At 40.9% G+C, this 15,936-nt stretch overlaps 2 protein-coding genes and 1 pseudogene across 2 annotated transcripts; 1 reads left to right on the top strand and 2 right to left on the bottom strand.

Annotated features, from left to right (window-relative positions):
• The first annotated feature begins 1,560 nt into the window (after positions 1 to 1,560).
• Positions 1,561 to 3,361, top strand: DEFB127 (defensin beta 127). Its single transcript, XM_016200555.2, has 2 exons — positions 1,561 to 1,609; positions 3,147 to 3,361. Exons 1-2 carry the CDS (start codon positions 1,561 to 1,563, stop codon positions 3,359 to 3,361), a joined length of 264 nt encoding a protein of 87 aa, XP_016056041.2.
• A 5,540-nt stretch (positions 3,362 to 8,901) lies between these two features.
• Positions 8,902 to 10,129, bottom strand: LOC107527729 (lupus La protein homolog pseudogene; annotated as a pseudogene).
• A 2,165-nt stretch (positions 10,130 to 12,294) lies between these two features.
• DEFB128 (defensin beta 128) lies at positions 12,295 to 13,992 on the bottom strand. The gene is made up of 2 exons (XM_016200553.2): positions 13,944 to 13,992; positions 12,295 to 12,530 (listed from the first exon to the last, which is right to left on the bottom strand). The coding sequence occupies exons 1-2, from the start codon at positions 13,990 to 13,992 to the stop codon at positions 12,295 to 12,297; spliced, it is 285 nt and encodes a 94-aa protein (XP_016056039.1).
• Between the last annotated feature and the right edge of the window lie 1,944 nt (positions 13,993 to 15,936).

A 15,936-nucleotide genomic window follows, 5' to 3' on the forward strand; every position in this document is an offset into this window, starting at 1 on the left:
ATGCAGCCTTAATGTTACCTGTGGGACAAAGGAATGCGAGTTTTCTAATCAAGGAGTACAGAATGTTCTTCTCTCAGGTTAGGTACAGAATGTCCTCTCCATCACAAGGGCAATACATTTTGTTAGTATAAATAAAGTCACCTTCAAAACTCAAAGATCAATTTATCAGCCCTGCCCTGTTTATATTTCTCTCCTTATCAAGAACAGAGTCCATGATTTACTTCCTAACTCTATAGCCAATAACTAGGACTCCTTTGTTTCTCTTCTTTTGGTCATTTGGTTCCTTGGGCACACCACAACCCTGTATTAACCCAACTCTCTTCTGCATTTAGAAAGATGAGTGTTGCTGGTGGCCTTACACAAAAGCATACATCAATTCCAGTATAAATGCATGGTTATCAATCTCAATTAGTTCACCTACACTATCCAGAAGCTATTGTGTTGAACTACGTGCAGTCAGAGCCTGAGTGAGAGGCTGTTAAGCTAAGGGCTGCTATAGAGATGGTAAAATCTCCGAAAGTTTATCGATACCAGTGCCCTGGTTGGGATCTCAGATAAACTGTCATGATTCAAAGGATTTATGGGTGGGTCTTAGACATGAAGATGACTGAGAACAACTTGAAAGAAAGTCTGTTAATCTTTCAAAAGAGTTATAATGACACAGAAATCAAAGCCTGGGTAACAAATTCATTCATACCGTTTCCTAAACCTGTACTAGTAGGAAACATGTTGCCAAAGTAGCAGAATCCCCAGAAGAATCACCCCAGCCCAGTCTCCAAGGTATGGCCACTGAGGTCAATGAACAAGGGAAACCTTCACAGAGATCAGAACAGAACGAATAAAAATTGACTAAAGAATTCTCTACACTGATGGGTAATTTTCAACCATGGCAGGCACACCAGTGTGCCACAAGAATTTTTAAAACATACAGTACCTGACTATTTCTGCATGTTCATTAGGACAATGTTTTATGCTGTTATCTCTGTCTTTTCTCCATTTTTTGCTGTTTCTAAATGAAATTTGTATTGGAGTCATCCTATTATTCCTCCATCATTGTATATTGCTTGTCTGTATATAATTAATCTAGGATGTGGAAATAAAAATTGGCTTCCATTTGGATTGACTAAAGTGATAGACACAACACCCAGAGATCCTAGACTAAGCTGAATGCAGTAAATGGAATAGGCTTCATTATTTATATTAACTCATTCATTCTTAAAAGTGAGTACATGTCTACGTTGGTCTATCTGGGCAGACAGCCAAAGTAGAGAAAGCACAGGTTCTTCTTACCAGTAGTCCATAGCCCACAGAATAGCATCAGGTGTGGTGGAATAGAACATGCTGTCTGATGCCATGTAGGGGTAGAGTGGGTGGCCTCAAATTTCCAGTGCCTGCCCACATGATACAAAGTCCACAGATCATAAGTTTGGGGATACCCTTCGTATCATACCATCTGTTCTGGTTCAGCGCATAAGAATCCAAGCCTCTGAGGAAGGTGACATGGTGTGCAACTCATTGGACCAAGAGCTTTGGCTGCCACCTCCTTTGGGAAGCCTGGCCATGAGGTTCCTCCTGATCATTGCAATTCTGCTGTTCCAGAAGCCCACAGGTAACCCAGAGTTTTCCAGGGGCTCACACAAATCAAAAATGGGATGGAGCATTTCTAAGAACCCAAGGTAATTTTATAATTCACAATAGAAGGAAGTAGGTCCCCTATGGATGGCTGAAGCCCACCCAACATCATCAGAAATTCTCTCTTCCTGAGGCCTTCTACCATGGTACGGTTCTTAAGAAAGAGTACTCAGAGCTGAAAAGAGACCATCATTTCCTCTGGGAAGGTCTCATTGTAGAAAACAGTGAGTCCAATATCTAGGGAAGCCCTTATTTCTTTGGATACAGTTTTTACTCTGGGTATGCAACCATACTGTCAGACAGACAGAGATATTAGTCTGTTATACTACAGTGTGTGAATAGTGGAAAAAGCACAAACTTTGGAGTCAGGTTTGAGAAACAGGCCTTCAATGTCTACTACTAGTTTGTCGACTTTGGATAAACAGTGAAAACTCTCTATGCCTCAGTTTCCTCAATGGAGGAGATAATGACACCTGACTCGTGAGGGCCTTATTAAATAATATGACATTTGTGAAGCACCTAGCATACGGTTTGCCACATACTAAGAGCTTAAAATTAGTTTTTTCTTTTCTCTTTCAAAACCTTATCTATTACAACTGTCTCTTATGATAGTAATAGTAATGGTCTGTCCCCTGCCCCTTACATTCCCAAAAATCTAAGGAGTTCTAGAACCTGGGGTTGGAAGCAGCATCTTTGTTCTCAGCCTTCATCCTCTGGGGCCTATTTCAGGAGACTGTGCCAGCCCAGAAACCAAAATTTGAACATCCTAACTCTTAGATGATTGAAAGTATTTAGGATCACTAAAGGAAAGGATATATATCAAGGTGAGCAAAGGTCTGGGGCTGAACACTGGAGGGATTCTTGCGACTGGAGGTAGAGGAAGGAGAAGGAATCACAGAGGGATAAGACGGGCCCAAGATTACTGCAGTGACACAGGAGCCAAAGGAAGGTAGGCAGTGGCCAAATGGACAGTGCTGGAACTAACAGGGGAGGAAGGTTACTGAGGGGAAAAAACACCTGACTGGACAAGAAAGTCATTCTTGACCATGGAAGTGAGTATGAACCCAAGAGCATAGTTTGACCCAGACATAGATACACAGTAAAAAGTTATTATACTCTGGGTATTAGAGGTGGAGCAGTGATAAAAAATTAATGCCCGGGAACGTTCAAACAGAGGAAGGTTTGCGGAGATTCCCTGATGGAGCATAGTGCCATACCCTGAAGTCAAGGATTCAGCTCCTATATTTTCCCAAACAAGATCTGATGTTCTTGGTGGAGTAATCAGATATTGGCTGGAAGCCCAAAACCTTGGAGGGCTAAATAGGAGTGATCACAAGGACAGATACACTGAGGTTTACCCTCTCAGGGCACACTCTGTGGGACATCACAGGTATCTGCCTTGTGAATCTCCCCATACACCTAATCCCTACAAGCATCCTCTACCCTCCCCATGTTCCACAGTTGCCTTTCAGTCTCAAACACTGACCTTGGCCTATTGTTCTTCATGTGCACAGTAACTGAACAACTTAAGAAATGCTGGGATCAATATATACAAGGACACTGCAGGAAAATATGCAAAATAACTGAAGTACGGGAAGTATTATGTGAAAATGGGAGATATTGTTGCCTTAGTGTCGTGGAACTGGAAGCACGTAAAAGAATTACACAGACACCTCGTCCAAAGCTAATGACATACGCACTAACCTTTCCTCAAGATTACAATGGATAGCCCGGCCAGGCATGGCTCAGAGGTTGAGCATCGACCTAGGATCCAGGAGATCACGGTCCAATTCCTGGTCAGGGCACATGGCCGGGTTGAGGCTCTATCCCCAGTCGGGGGCATGAAGGAGGCAGCGGACCAATGACGACCCTCTCATCACTGATGTTTCTATCTCTCTCTGAAATCAATAAAGATGTATTTAAAAAAAAAAAAAAAAGATTATGATACATACATAGAAAGTTCTTTAGTCCCCGATAAATTAAGTACAATTCTCCATTTATTTATTTCTTAACCTATTCCAATATCCTAAGGTGAAGAAATCCATGTCTTTTCCCATCTGGTTCCTTAATCCTCAGAAAACCTTAAAGCAGATTCTAATAAAGTTCATTGCCAGTTTTCTGACTTATTTCTTCTTTAACCCATGACTGAACACTCAATATACCAAGTGATGAGCTGACAAGGACAACTCAGAACCTCCCCCTTGAAAAGGTGATATAACCAGTACACTAAAAAAATAATAATAAATCTATGATATGGAAAACTAAAACAAGAAACTCAGGAAAGTAGACATGTAATCAGGAGAGGGGATGGAGAAGCCGAGTATTCAGGAGAAATTCATGAGTGAGTTTAAAGTGCTGCCTTGTGAAATGTGTCAGATTTCAATAGGTGACCGATAGTAGAGAAGGTGATCCGAGTGAACAGATTGAAATCAACAAATGGAAGAAAACCAGAAAAGACAGGACATTTCAGGAGAATATACATGCACTTTGGTTTATGAACAGAACATCCGAAGTTGAACTATGGGTAGTCTGATTTCTTTAGTTCCTGTGTAAAATCAGTGAACTGGGCAGAGAGAGATGAGAAGATGCCATTAAGGTGGAGCTCACTGTGTAAGGTGGAGGTAGGCATAAATATATAATTCCAAAACAGAGCAGTTTCCTTGTTGTTTGCTTTTTTAACTTTATTTTTATTGTTGACACTATTACAGATGTCCCCATTCCCAGCCCCTTTGCCCACCTCCACCCAGCCCCTGCCACCCCTTCCCTCTGGCCATCACCACGCTGTGGTCTGTGTCTGTGGGTTATGCACACCTGTTCTTTGGCTGATCCCTTCACCTTCTTTCATCCAGTCTCCCTCTCCCCTCTCCCTTCTGACAGCTGTGAGTCTCTTCCATGTATCCATGCCTCTATTGTTGTTTTGTGTGTTACCACTAGTAATGCATCCTTTTGGTGCCTGGGGACATTTGGAGTTTGGAGAAAATGTAAAGGACCTAGGAATTGGTCTGAATTGCAGTATTAGGCCCAAAATCCAGAAAAAGTATTACACTTGAGTGTAATACTTGAGTGTTATGCTGGCAAGAATGTGGAATACAGCTCTCATTCACTGCAAGATGGGACATGCCACTTTGAAAGACATTTTGGCAGTTTCTTACAAAACTAAACACACTTTACCATACAATCCAGTAACTGCAGTCCTTGGTGTTTACCCAAATGAGCTAAAAACTCTCCACACAAAACCTGCACACAGGTGTTTATAGCAGCTTTATTCATAATTGCCAAAACTTGGAGGAAACCAAGATGCCCTGCAGTAAATGAATGGAAAAATAAACTGTGGTAACTCCAGACAATGGAATATTATTCACTGCTAAAGAGAAATGAGTTATCAAGTCATGAACAGACAGGAAGGAACCTTAAATGCACATTACTAAGTGAAAGGAGTCAATCTAAAAAGGCTACATTCTGCATGATTCCAACTATACAACATTCTGGAAAAGGCAAAACTATGGAGACAGTAAAGAGTTCAGGGAGGGAAGAACAGGTGAACCACAGAGAAATTTCAGGGCAATAAAATGATTCTATACTGTAGATACTGTAATGATTTTGCCAAAACCCATAGAATGTGCCACACTAAGAGTGAACACAAAAGTAACTCCGGACTTTGAGTGATGATGTGCCAGTGAAGATTCATCAATGCCAGATGTTGACAGGAGGCTGGGGGGTGGGGGTATATGGGAACTCCCTGTACCTTCCACTCAATTTTGCTATGAACCTAAAACTGCTCTAGAAATAGAGTCTATTAAAAATATATAAAATATATATATACCATTAAAACTCAACAGTTACTGCAGCAATTGTTTAGAACTTAAACCAACAAAAGTTTTTTATGGAGGAGTATTTTAATCAGACATAGTTTAGAACTGCCAGCACATGGTGATAATAAAAAGCAGACTTAGCTGGTTTTAGTATTGTTGTTTTTTTAAAAAATATATCTTTATTGATTTCAGAGAGAGAAAAGGAGAGGGAGAGACAGAGATAGAAACATCAATGATAAGAGAGTCATTGATCAGCTGCCTCCTGCATGCCCCCGACTGGGGATCAAGCCCGCAATCCAGGCCTGTGCCCTGACCGGGAATCGAACCCCAATTGCCTGGATCCTAGGTCAAAACTCAACCGCTGAGGCACGCCCGGCCGGGCTTTAGTATTGTTCTTAAACTTATTACAGACAATGTATCTCCTTACTGCCTGCACCAAGGCTGACCACTCTGTCCAACAGTTTCCCTACTGGCTAATAAAGTGAACTAGGAAAAAAGTCACCTTCCGTCAAGGTTTTAAAAAACAAAACAGCTGTTAGGGCGTGACTGTACAATCTGAACAACTGTGAGCTGATAAAGCAGCTCTCAGGGTGGGGAAAGGACCTGATTTCCTGATTTAAAGCATTTGCTCACTTCCTTGGTGTAAACTCTCCGACACAGCTTATTTCCCCAATGTGAAGTGGCTGAAAGTGGAGCTGGGAAGAGATGTTCACAGTGGGCTCCATCTAGCTGGTCCAAGCCCCACCAGCACACCACTCCTGGGTATGCTGATGTGGTAATCAAAGCATATGTTATTAAGAGTCATGCAGCTGCTGCGTAACATGCCCTCCTGGCTCTTCTGACTGAAGGAGCGTCCCAGAGCCAAGCAGACAGCAGCCCTGGCTGCACTCACACACAGCCTGGATGCTGGGATGCACACCCTGTGGGCAGCACACACCATCCTCAGTCACTCCCACCCTCCAGGCGAGGCAATCGCAGCAGCTTCCAAATCTAGAGGGGATGTTGGAAATCAAGCCACAGAAAAACAGTGAGCGAATGAAAGAAGTGACCTCAGAAGATCCTGAGACAGGGGTCTGAGGTTGGCCTGTGTGTGTCAGTGAATATGTGTAAGTCCTCCTGAATGTGTGTGATCTTGTGAACAAGGATGGGTTTAAAACAACCAACCGTATGAGGCAGTCTTAGAGGGGAACGTGCCTTAGAGTCAGAAGATGCCCCTTCTTCCATTTCAAGCCACTGAAGTCACAGTTCTAACCTGCATTAGAGAGGTAGGAAGATAAGACCTTTGAACTGGATACAAGGCTGGAATTTTTAAACAGAAAAAAGTAGACAAGAATTTCTTGACTCTGACCAGGGTAGAAGTCCTTGATTCTTGACTCTTACTGAGTAGTGTCATTAGGAAACACTACTCAGCAAGAAAGGAGAAAAGCAAGCTCAGTTGGGAGGAAATCATATAATGATTTATAAAAACGTAAGGAACTTTAATAAACTACCTGTATTTTGCCATGGCCCACTCATCATACCTTCCAATAACGTAGTGTCAACTGCTATTAATATTTTCTTTGCTTCATAAAATCTAGCCAGCAACTGACTACCCAAACTCTTTCCTGCTTGCTACTCAAGGAGCAATTGACACATGCTTGAACTGACCAAATAAATGAAAGTTGAGCTAATGCTAAATAATGAGTAGATGTTGTTTTTTCAAAAAAGAACCGGTGGGGAAGGGATACAGAAAGAGAACGCAATGCATAGAAAACACCGTATGCCAGGGCCTTGGAGTTAGAGGAATGTGGCATACTTGAAGAAACAGGGCTCCTGGGAGAGAGCAGGAGAAAGGATAATGTTGCAGTTGGGCAGAGACCAGCTAGACTTATTAGGGCTGATCGGCCGTGTTAAAGATTTTGATCTTTAACTAAAGAGGAACAGGAAGCCATTAAATATTTTAAGCAGGGAATGATGTGGTCAGGTCTGCAGTTTTTAATCACTCTGTATTGAATGCAAAAAATGTAACTGGGAGTAGATATGGAAAGATTAAAAGATTATTACAATTGGCCAGGTGAGAGGTGGTTTGGACCACAGTCAAGGTAGTGAGGGGGAAAAGTGCGTAGATTAGCCCAGCCTGTGTGGCTCAGTGGTTGAGCATCGACCCATGAACCTGGAGGTCATGGTTCGGTTTCCAGTCAGGGCACATGCCCAGGTTTCAGGCTCAACACCCAGTAGGGGGCGTGCAGGAGGCAGCCAGTCAATGGTTCTCTCTCATCATTTATGTTCCTATCTCTCTCTCCCTCTCCCTCCGTCTCTCTGAAATCAATAAAAACATACTTTTTAAAAGAACAAAGTGGGTAGATTAGAGAGCTAACTGTTCTGTTTGCCTCCAGAACTCTTCTTTCATTCGGCCTGGCCCCTACACTGTTCTCTGAACTACATTTCTATAATAAAATTTTATGATATTTTCATTCTATCTCAAACCTTTCAAGTACCTCTGTTTCCTACAAGGTCAAGTTCCAAAGATTTTAAAGATAAATCTGCAGTTTCACTTTTCATTGTTTTCTCAAACCTGAACATATTAGCCTATATTCCTTTTCTAATTGGGCAGCTCTCCCCTTAGTGGTATTTCTAAGATTAGCCCAATTACTCTGAATCTGTCCCTGAAAAGCTATTCTTGTTCCAGCCACATTAAAAGAGAGGTTCTCTGCTCCTGAACTCTTATTTCCAAGCTGGTGTGTTGAACATCTGTCAGGCAATTCACTTCCCAGCACTTTTTCTTTTATTTTGGTGGTAGGAATGAGTTTGTACATTTCCAAAGCTCTAGGGTACAGGCCTGTGACCTAGGCTATTATGAATAACGGTGCTATGAACATTTGTGTGCAAGTCTTTGGATGGACTATGTTTTTATTTTCTTGCATATATAATTAGGAGTGTAATTGTCAGATCATATGGTAAATCTGTTTACCATCTGAGGAACTGCCAGACTGTTTTCCACCGTGGCTACACCATTTTGCATCCCACCTGCAGGGTACAGAGGGTTGGAGGTTCTCCACGTGCACACCAAAACGTATGTCTTTTTGATAACAGCAGTCCTCGTGAGTATGAAGTGGTAAATCACTGTGGTTTTGATTTGCATTTATCTGGCCGCTAATGTTGCATATTTTTTGCTTATTGGTCATTTATATGTCTCCTTTGGAGAAATATCTATTCAGATCTTTTGTCCACTTTTTTCTTGTATGCAGTATATATTTTATTAGTTTATACGAATATAGTCTCATTACAAAGGCAATGTAATGGAAGAACCTTTTGATATCTGAATCATCTGAAATAATACAAACAGAACCATACATTTTTTTTAAATCCTCTGAATACACACATAAAAAAAATTCAACAAAATTCCTTTCCTACAGTTGGGCCTTAGAGTGGACCTAATTTGGTTTTCTTTTTTAAAGCCTCCAAAGACAGAAGTAGCTTAAAATTCAATTAAAATAATTTTTTTTTTAAATGTGTTTACTAAACTTCTGTCTCCAGCACCATTTTCTGGTTTCTGTTGTGTTGATACAGGTTCTCCTTTGTTTCTCCCCTTTGCTCTTTTTTTCTGGTCCAGTTGTACCATTTTTGTAGCTTTCATCATCACTATCAAATTTAGTTCTCTTGTCCTAAAACTGTACTTTTCCTTCAGCTGACCCAGCCTGGGCAGCTTTATTTCCCTTTCTTTTTTTTTAAATCTGTGACCTACTGATTTCCATTTGTTAGGGATTCTTGAGGTTCTTCTGTGATCTGTTCCAGTGCTTCATGTTCCACGTCTCTCTCTAGTGCTTCCCACATCACTTTATTCCTTAACTGTAAGTTAACATGGTTTTTTGCATCTTCAGCTTTATCTAATGCTTCCTTAGCTTTTTCTTTAAATAGAATTATTCTTCTGCTGCTGCTCTGACAAGATCTATCCATTTCATTTCACCATGACTTGAGGAAAGGATGTGTAAATCTTCTCTGCAGGTTGGACCATCTAAGTTCCCCCAAAATTTCAGTAAACCATCCAATCTTTTCTTTTACAGATTTCATTTCAGCATTTTCTGCTAACTTTTTTTTTTTTTCTTGCTCTTGTTTAGCTTTCACTTTATTTTGCTTTCTTTCTTTTCTTTTCCTAAAGTAATCTTTGAAAAGCAAGGTCCCTATCTTTGTTCTTCTGGCCAGGTGTTCTTGAAAAACTCCTTAGCAGATTTAATGGTATAAAGCACAGCAAATGTTGGCTCCTCAAGTGCTTTGCACAATGTTCTTCTCATCTGAATATTCAGTACCTGACTTTTATCTTCTAACCACTCTTTTATGTCAACAAGAGTGGCATCAGTTGGGAAGCTTTTAATATAAACAGATGCTTTTTACATCATTTTTATACATCATCAGTCAGTTGAAGGAGGGGTTTGCTTAGAGATCTGATTTTAGTTTTAGCTTCACTTATTTCCGTAAATTCTGCCTTTGATTTGCTCAGTGCTTCTATTGTTACATTGAAGTCTGTTAGATGGTTTAACCTGTTGAATTTCACCATTACCTCCAAAGGTACCCAGCCTTCACCCAGTTAGATCTGTTCCTTTAAAATTTTGTCCCGTGGAAATTGCAGTGACCAAAACAACACTCAATTTGATGACAGCTTCTGGCCTCCAGAGCAGCCATTTTTTATCATCACCATTGTCACCCATTCTGGTTATCTTTAAGGCCCTGGTCCCACAGAGCCAAGTCACAGGATCACTAACAGTGACAGCAGCCCCGGCTGGTGCTGCTCAGTGGTTAGAGCGTTGGCCCTAGCGTGGAAGGGTCTTGGGTTCAATTCCCGGTCAAGGGCACGTACATGGGTTGCAGGTTCCCTCCCTGCCCCCAGTTCTGGCGGGTGCGGGAGGCAACCAGTGGATGTGTCTCTCTTCTCTCCCCTCCCTCCTTCCTTTCCTCCCTCTCTTCTGAAAAGCAATGGGAACAATACCTTTGGATGAGGATCACCAATGATAAAGTAGACAAATAAACACACATCCAACAGCACCGCCCACACCCCTCCTCCTACGCCTATGGAGGGTATAGGAGGACAGCCGGGAAAATCAAAGCAAAGTTTGCATCCACCCAAGGAATTCAAGGCTTGATTTTCTGTTCAGTTCACTATGCCCCTCTCTCCCAACACAGGAGACACTTCACGGGGTGATCTGACACTAACCACGCCAGAGGATTCTTGTGCCTAAGTGGTCGATGGACTGAAGTAGAATACAGGACACACACAGATTAAAGAAATTGGGCAAGACCCATCTTCACGGTGCAGTGACTAAATGGACCCACTCTAAAATTGGCCCTGGTTATCTACAGTGATGGAAGACTGAAAAACACAGGAGCCTGTGAAATGCTGCAGTAAAGAAAGTCCTTTCTATCTAAGCCTTTTTTTAAAACCCTCTAATAATTAGGTTGAAATAGTTACCTATTAGCTTCCATGATGCTGAAATCATCAACAAAAAATATTGAAAATTCTGCACTCCAGACCAGTCCTTGTTTCCTATACATTTCTCCAGAATTCTCAAAAGCCTCAGCTACTAGAAGGCAGGTCCTTGTAGGCTCTGACGACGTTTACATATTCACCTAAATACACGCTCCCAGTGAAACAAGAGGGAGAGCTGCGCGTGGAGGAACAGGCACATTGATTCCATCTCTCCCAGATGAGTAAATGTTAGCTCCATGAAAGCTTCCTAACCTGTACTTGAACCAAGCAACATCAATGGATGTACTACAAAATGTTCTGTTCTGTTCTGTTCTGTTCGCCTGGAGAGCATTTCCTACCATCACGACTTACTGAAACTGTATTTAGCTCAAGAAGAGCTTCTTAAATATGTCCTCCTTATTTATAAGGCTTTAAATTTCACACTATTTTAAATTTATTTTTAATTTCAGCTTTATTAGGGTATGATTGACTTACAAAATTGTAAGATATTTAAAGTGTACATCATTGTGATCTGATATATGTATATATTGTGAAAAGACTGCCCCATCTAGTTAATTAACACAATCATCACCACACATATGTATTTATCTTTCTGTCTCTTTTGGGGGGTGGGGCGGGGGGGCGGAGACATTTAAGTTCTACCCTCCTAGCCAATTTTAATTATACAACACAGAGTTATCAACTATAATCACCATATTTTACATTAGATGCTCAGACCTTATTAATCTTAGAGCAGAAAGTTTGTGAATTTCACAAGCTTGAAACAGAATATACAATGTTTTCAAAGATTCTAAGAGTAATATATCTCTAAAAATTGTGTCAACTGGATGTTTTAATTGCTACTAAAAAAGGAAATGGAGCATGCACATTAAATGAGCTTCAAATGATGCAGTGGAATTATCACTAGCTGTCACTTCTGCCCATTAGACCTGCCCCAATAAATGTTATGAAAATGTGCAAATATCTTGCCTTCCTCTAAAGAATTCTTGGCTGTTAGAAAAACCCTCTGTACTCATCCCTACACACACAAGGTTGAGACATTCAGAACTGCTTAGACATAAGAAACTTCCTTAAAAAGAGGAGTAATACCTGAAATGCTATGAAAATGGAGAAGCTAACTTCTACATCTACCAACATATTCGCTTCATCTCTGTAACACCCATCTTACTAGCCTAATGCCTGGAACATAATAATTACTCATTTATATTTGAAGTGTTCAATAAAGTGAGTGAATACATTAATAAATAAATCCAGGGGAAAGAACAAGACTTTATTATGTGGAGAATCAAGTTCACAGGAAGAAACAGATAAATCTCTTGCCCCAGAGTGTTGAATTAGGTGGCACTTTTGATTTAGAAAGAGTAGAGACCAGGGGAGCAAGCACTCGATCTATAGTTGGATTGTAACAAATGTAACAGTGGGTAAAATGGAATAGTCCCACTTCTGATTATTCTTCAGTGAAAGCTGAAGTAACTCTTCCTTCTTCTGGTAATTTTTGTTTTCTTCTTCATTAATACAACATAATTTCTTATTTAGACATAACATTTCCTGTATTTCTCCCACTCTGCATTTTTTCCTGCAGTAGCCTGCTACATTACCATAGCATTTTTGGAGTTGTGTGGCATCTGTGAACAGGAAACAACATTAAACCAAGATAAGCTGCTGAGGCAGAGTGAAAGAGGTATGTGGTTTCCCGCAAGCTATAGCCTCCCATGGTCCCAAAGTGAACCTCATCATACTGATACAAGAAAACTCAGAGCCTCCTCCTTGAAAATCACCCCAAATTAAAGACATCCAAACTCCCAGCTCCTAGCCAATACTCAATTGGCTCTGAGAACATTAGAACTTATGTGACAATAGAGAAGAGAGAACACAATTTATGGTTATTGACTGAAGCTAGTCCCACCCCTAGGACCCCGACAAATCCGACTCTTTCATTCTCCAAAGTCAGCACTACACCAGTTCAGTGTCTCTAGAGAGTACCAACTTGTCGCCATGGTACAATTCAGAGCCAAGTTAACTTTTAAAAGAATATCAAAGATACGACTTTTTAAGTCAACAGTATAACTGGGTATCACGCTTATTCATGTGGGCAGCAGAAATCTCCCTCTGCCAAGACCGCATAGGTCTCAGCAATAAATACCATTGAAAACGCCTTCCCTTGTTTAGTTTCTATGGCTTCTCCATAACATGCTTGCTCACACTCTCTCTCTCTCCATCTCTCTCTCTCTCCCCCTTTCGATCTCAGATAAATGTGTTACCCAGGGATCAAATTCAATTCCATGTATACCGGTCTCCCTAGAGATCCAAACTGTCACCTATTCAAACATTGCACTGAGATCCTAAATCCCCTGTTTCCAGATCTTTATTTGCCCCTGTACACAAATTTGGACAAGCCCATGTAATAAAGATGAAGAACAAAGACACGGTTCTCCCCACCCTAAATTTCAGAACCAGGGAGCATCTCTGAAGATAAGAAAGGTCTTTTTAGAGCCACAAAAAGGCCAGATGCCTTCCTACAGCAGCAAGGGAGAACATGGTACTTCATATCTATAAGATCATGAAATACAATTATTACGAAACAGAGTCATTATACTCACTTAACCGGTGAGAAAACTGAGGTTCAAAGTGAGTATTCACTCAATTCATACAACAGTCAATGGTGAAGACATATTCTACCTCATAGCTACATGACTCCAAAGCTTGTGCTGTTCGCATTGCTGTTGTAGTATGGGCTGAACATGAACTTGGATAGAAAAAGAGATGGCAAGGCTCCTAGGTGAAAGCTTTGTTTTACATTATAAAGATAATTCTAGACGATGAGCTCATTCCTACCTTGGGAGAGGATTCTAAGAGTATGACCCTGATCTCGTTACCTCTCTAGATGTTCTCTTCTAAGACACAGACTCAAGTCAGGAACCCAGGACAGTGGGTACTTTTGATCATACTGGCAAGATACCAATAATTTTAAAGCCCTGACCCCACTCCTATGGAAAATAATATCTCCTAGGATATCATGGTACATTTGGACAAGTTACCTGTGGGCACCTCAAACAGCAAAATAATGAGAACCAGAAACAGCTTCATGTTTACAGACTTCCCAAGAGAAATAGGCAGCAGGACCTCTTTGTTCAGTGATCTGTGTCACACAGGGTCTTTCAAGATGAGCCAGAGTTTTGGGTGCTATCAGCTTTCTGAGCTCTCATTTTAACCCACATGGATTAACAGGAAATCCAAGCCCACCCCCACCTACATTCCCAAATATGGAGTTCTCAGTCACAGAACGTTCCATCACATCACACCCACTTCTCCTTCCTCGGGATGTGAGCTCCCAGAGAGCAGGAACAATGAGTTCTTCACCTGGGCCATCAGCTCATTTGGGTCAAAGTTGGTTGGTCCTATGTCTGGTTCATGTGGGACATTCCTAGTTTATTCCTATTGTTCCAATGTCCCATCCAGCTAGTGCCACCTTTCACTCATAAAAGTAACCAGGTTTAGAAGATTAATAAAATCATTAACTAATCAAGGTAGATGCATAAGCACATCCAATAATAATTTTTAATGTATGAAATGTCCAGAAAATCACCTAGGAATAAGATTGCTTTTAGCGCCCTGACCAGTGTGGCTTAGTGGTAGAGTGTTGGCTTGGGCATGTGCAGGAGACAACCAATTGATATGTCTCTCTCTCTCCCTCTGTCTCTCTCTCTCCCTCCTCCCTCCTTTCCACTCTCTCTAAAAATCAATGTAAAAATATCCTCAGATGAGGATTAACAAACAAAAAACAAAACAAAAAAAGATATTGCTTTTAGCTTTGGTTAGTTAAATTAATATTATTTCAGAATTTCCCATGAAGTTTTGCCCATCCAGTACAACTCAATCCTACAACTGAAGCCTTTAATAAGGTCACATTTCTTTAGCACAGTGTTCAACTCATGAACTGCTGGTAACTGCTCACCTCTCCCAGGCCATTTTATGGAACCACTTATGTTTCTGCCAAATTAGTGCCTGTGCCCCTACCCAACTTGTGACTCACATAACCTTTTTCTTTGCACATTTAAATCCCTCTTCACACATTATGTTATGCTCACCCATCCCATCCACCTAACTGGCCCTGTTGAGCTCCTAATTTTCCTTCAAAACCAAGCTCAATCACCTCCATATCTGTGAAAGTTTCCCTGAAAATTCCCTTCTTTCTGTTACCACTGTATCTTGTACATATTTTTGTTGGTGGTCACACCATGTCATGTTCCAAATATTTGTTTATTTGGAATAATCTATGAGCCCCTCAAGGCAGGCCACTGGTTTTTTTCAGTTTGGAGTTCTTCGTGCACAACACAAAACTCGTGCTATATCCGTAATATATAATTACAAAATTCACTGAACAAATTACTGCTAAATAAAATACCCCAAGACAGTAATTAAGTTAATTAAAACGTAGCCTAAAGAATTCTATCTCCCACATTTTACAATTTCTGGACACCAGAACGTTGAATTTGGAGTAATCAGGTCCCATCCAAATTTTCTGTGACAGCACCTGGAAGGAAATGGAATTTGGGAAGGCCGGCTAAATACTTGTTGATGATTGAACTCATATCACAACATACAGCTGGGGTTAGGGTTAGGGTTAGGGTTAGGAATGAGTTTTCCAGTAACCAGAGTGAATTAAGTTTGCCAAGGAGAAGGGATATGACATGCTGCTGATATATCAAGATGAGGAATGAGATTTGGCCAGTGGCCCCCCCAGACATGCACTAGCCCCCCGGGTATCCCACTTGGTCTCAGCTCATTCCTCAGCTCTGTGGCCTCTTAATGTGTACCTACTAGATGACAAATGCATTACATATTTTTACATTTATAGTACTTAAATCCTCACAAAAGCACTATGAAGTAGAAATTAATACCACTCTTTTTCAAATTGGAAAACCACAATTTAAGGAACTGGTCATGTGCCCAATGTAAAGAATGAACTAGGATCAACACAGGTCCACATGAACTGAAAAGTAAAGGCCTTAACCACTGCGCAATCTGCCT

Source organism: Miniopterus natalensis, chromosome 7 (genome assembly GCF_054644295.1).
Source record: "Miniopterus natalensis isolate mMinNat1 chromosome 7, mMinNat1.hap1, whole genome shotgun sequence".
NCBI lineage: Eukaryota > Metazoa > Chordata > Mammalia > Chiroptera > Miniopteridae > Miniopterus > Miniopterus natalensis.

Bases quoted from the DNA above. Each gene is read 5' to 3' on its own strand.
- DEFB127 (XM_016200555.2), top strand. From the start codon at position 1,561: ATGAGGTTCCTCCTGATCATTGCAATTCTGCTGTTCCAGAAGCCCACA. The intron at 1,610-3,146 runs GTAACCCAGAGT...TCATGTGCACAG, and splicing joins GCTGTTCCAGAAGCCCACAG to TAACTGAACAACTTAAGAAA.
- DEFB128 (XM_016200553.2), bottom strand. From the start codon at position 13,992: ATGAAGCTGTTTCTGGTTCTCATTATTTTGCTGTTTGAGGTGCCCACA. The intron at 12,531-13,943 runs GTAACTTGTCCA...TCCTGTTCACAG, and splicing joins GCTGTTTGAGGTGCCCACAG to ATGCCACACAACTCCAAAAA.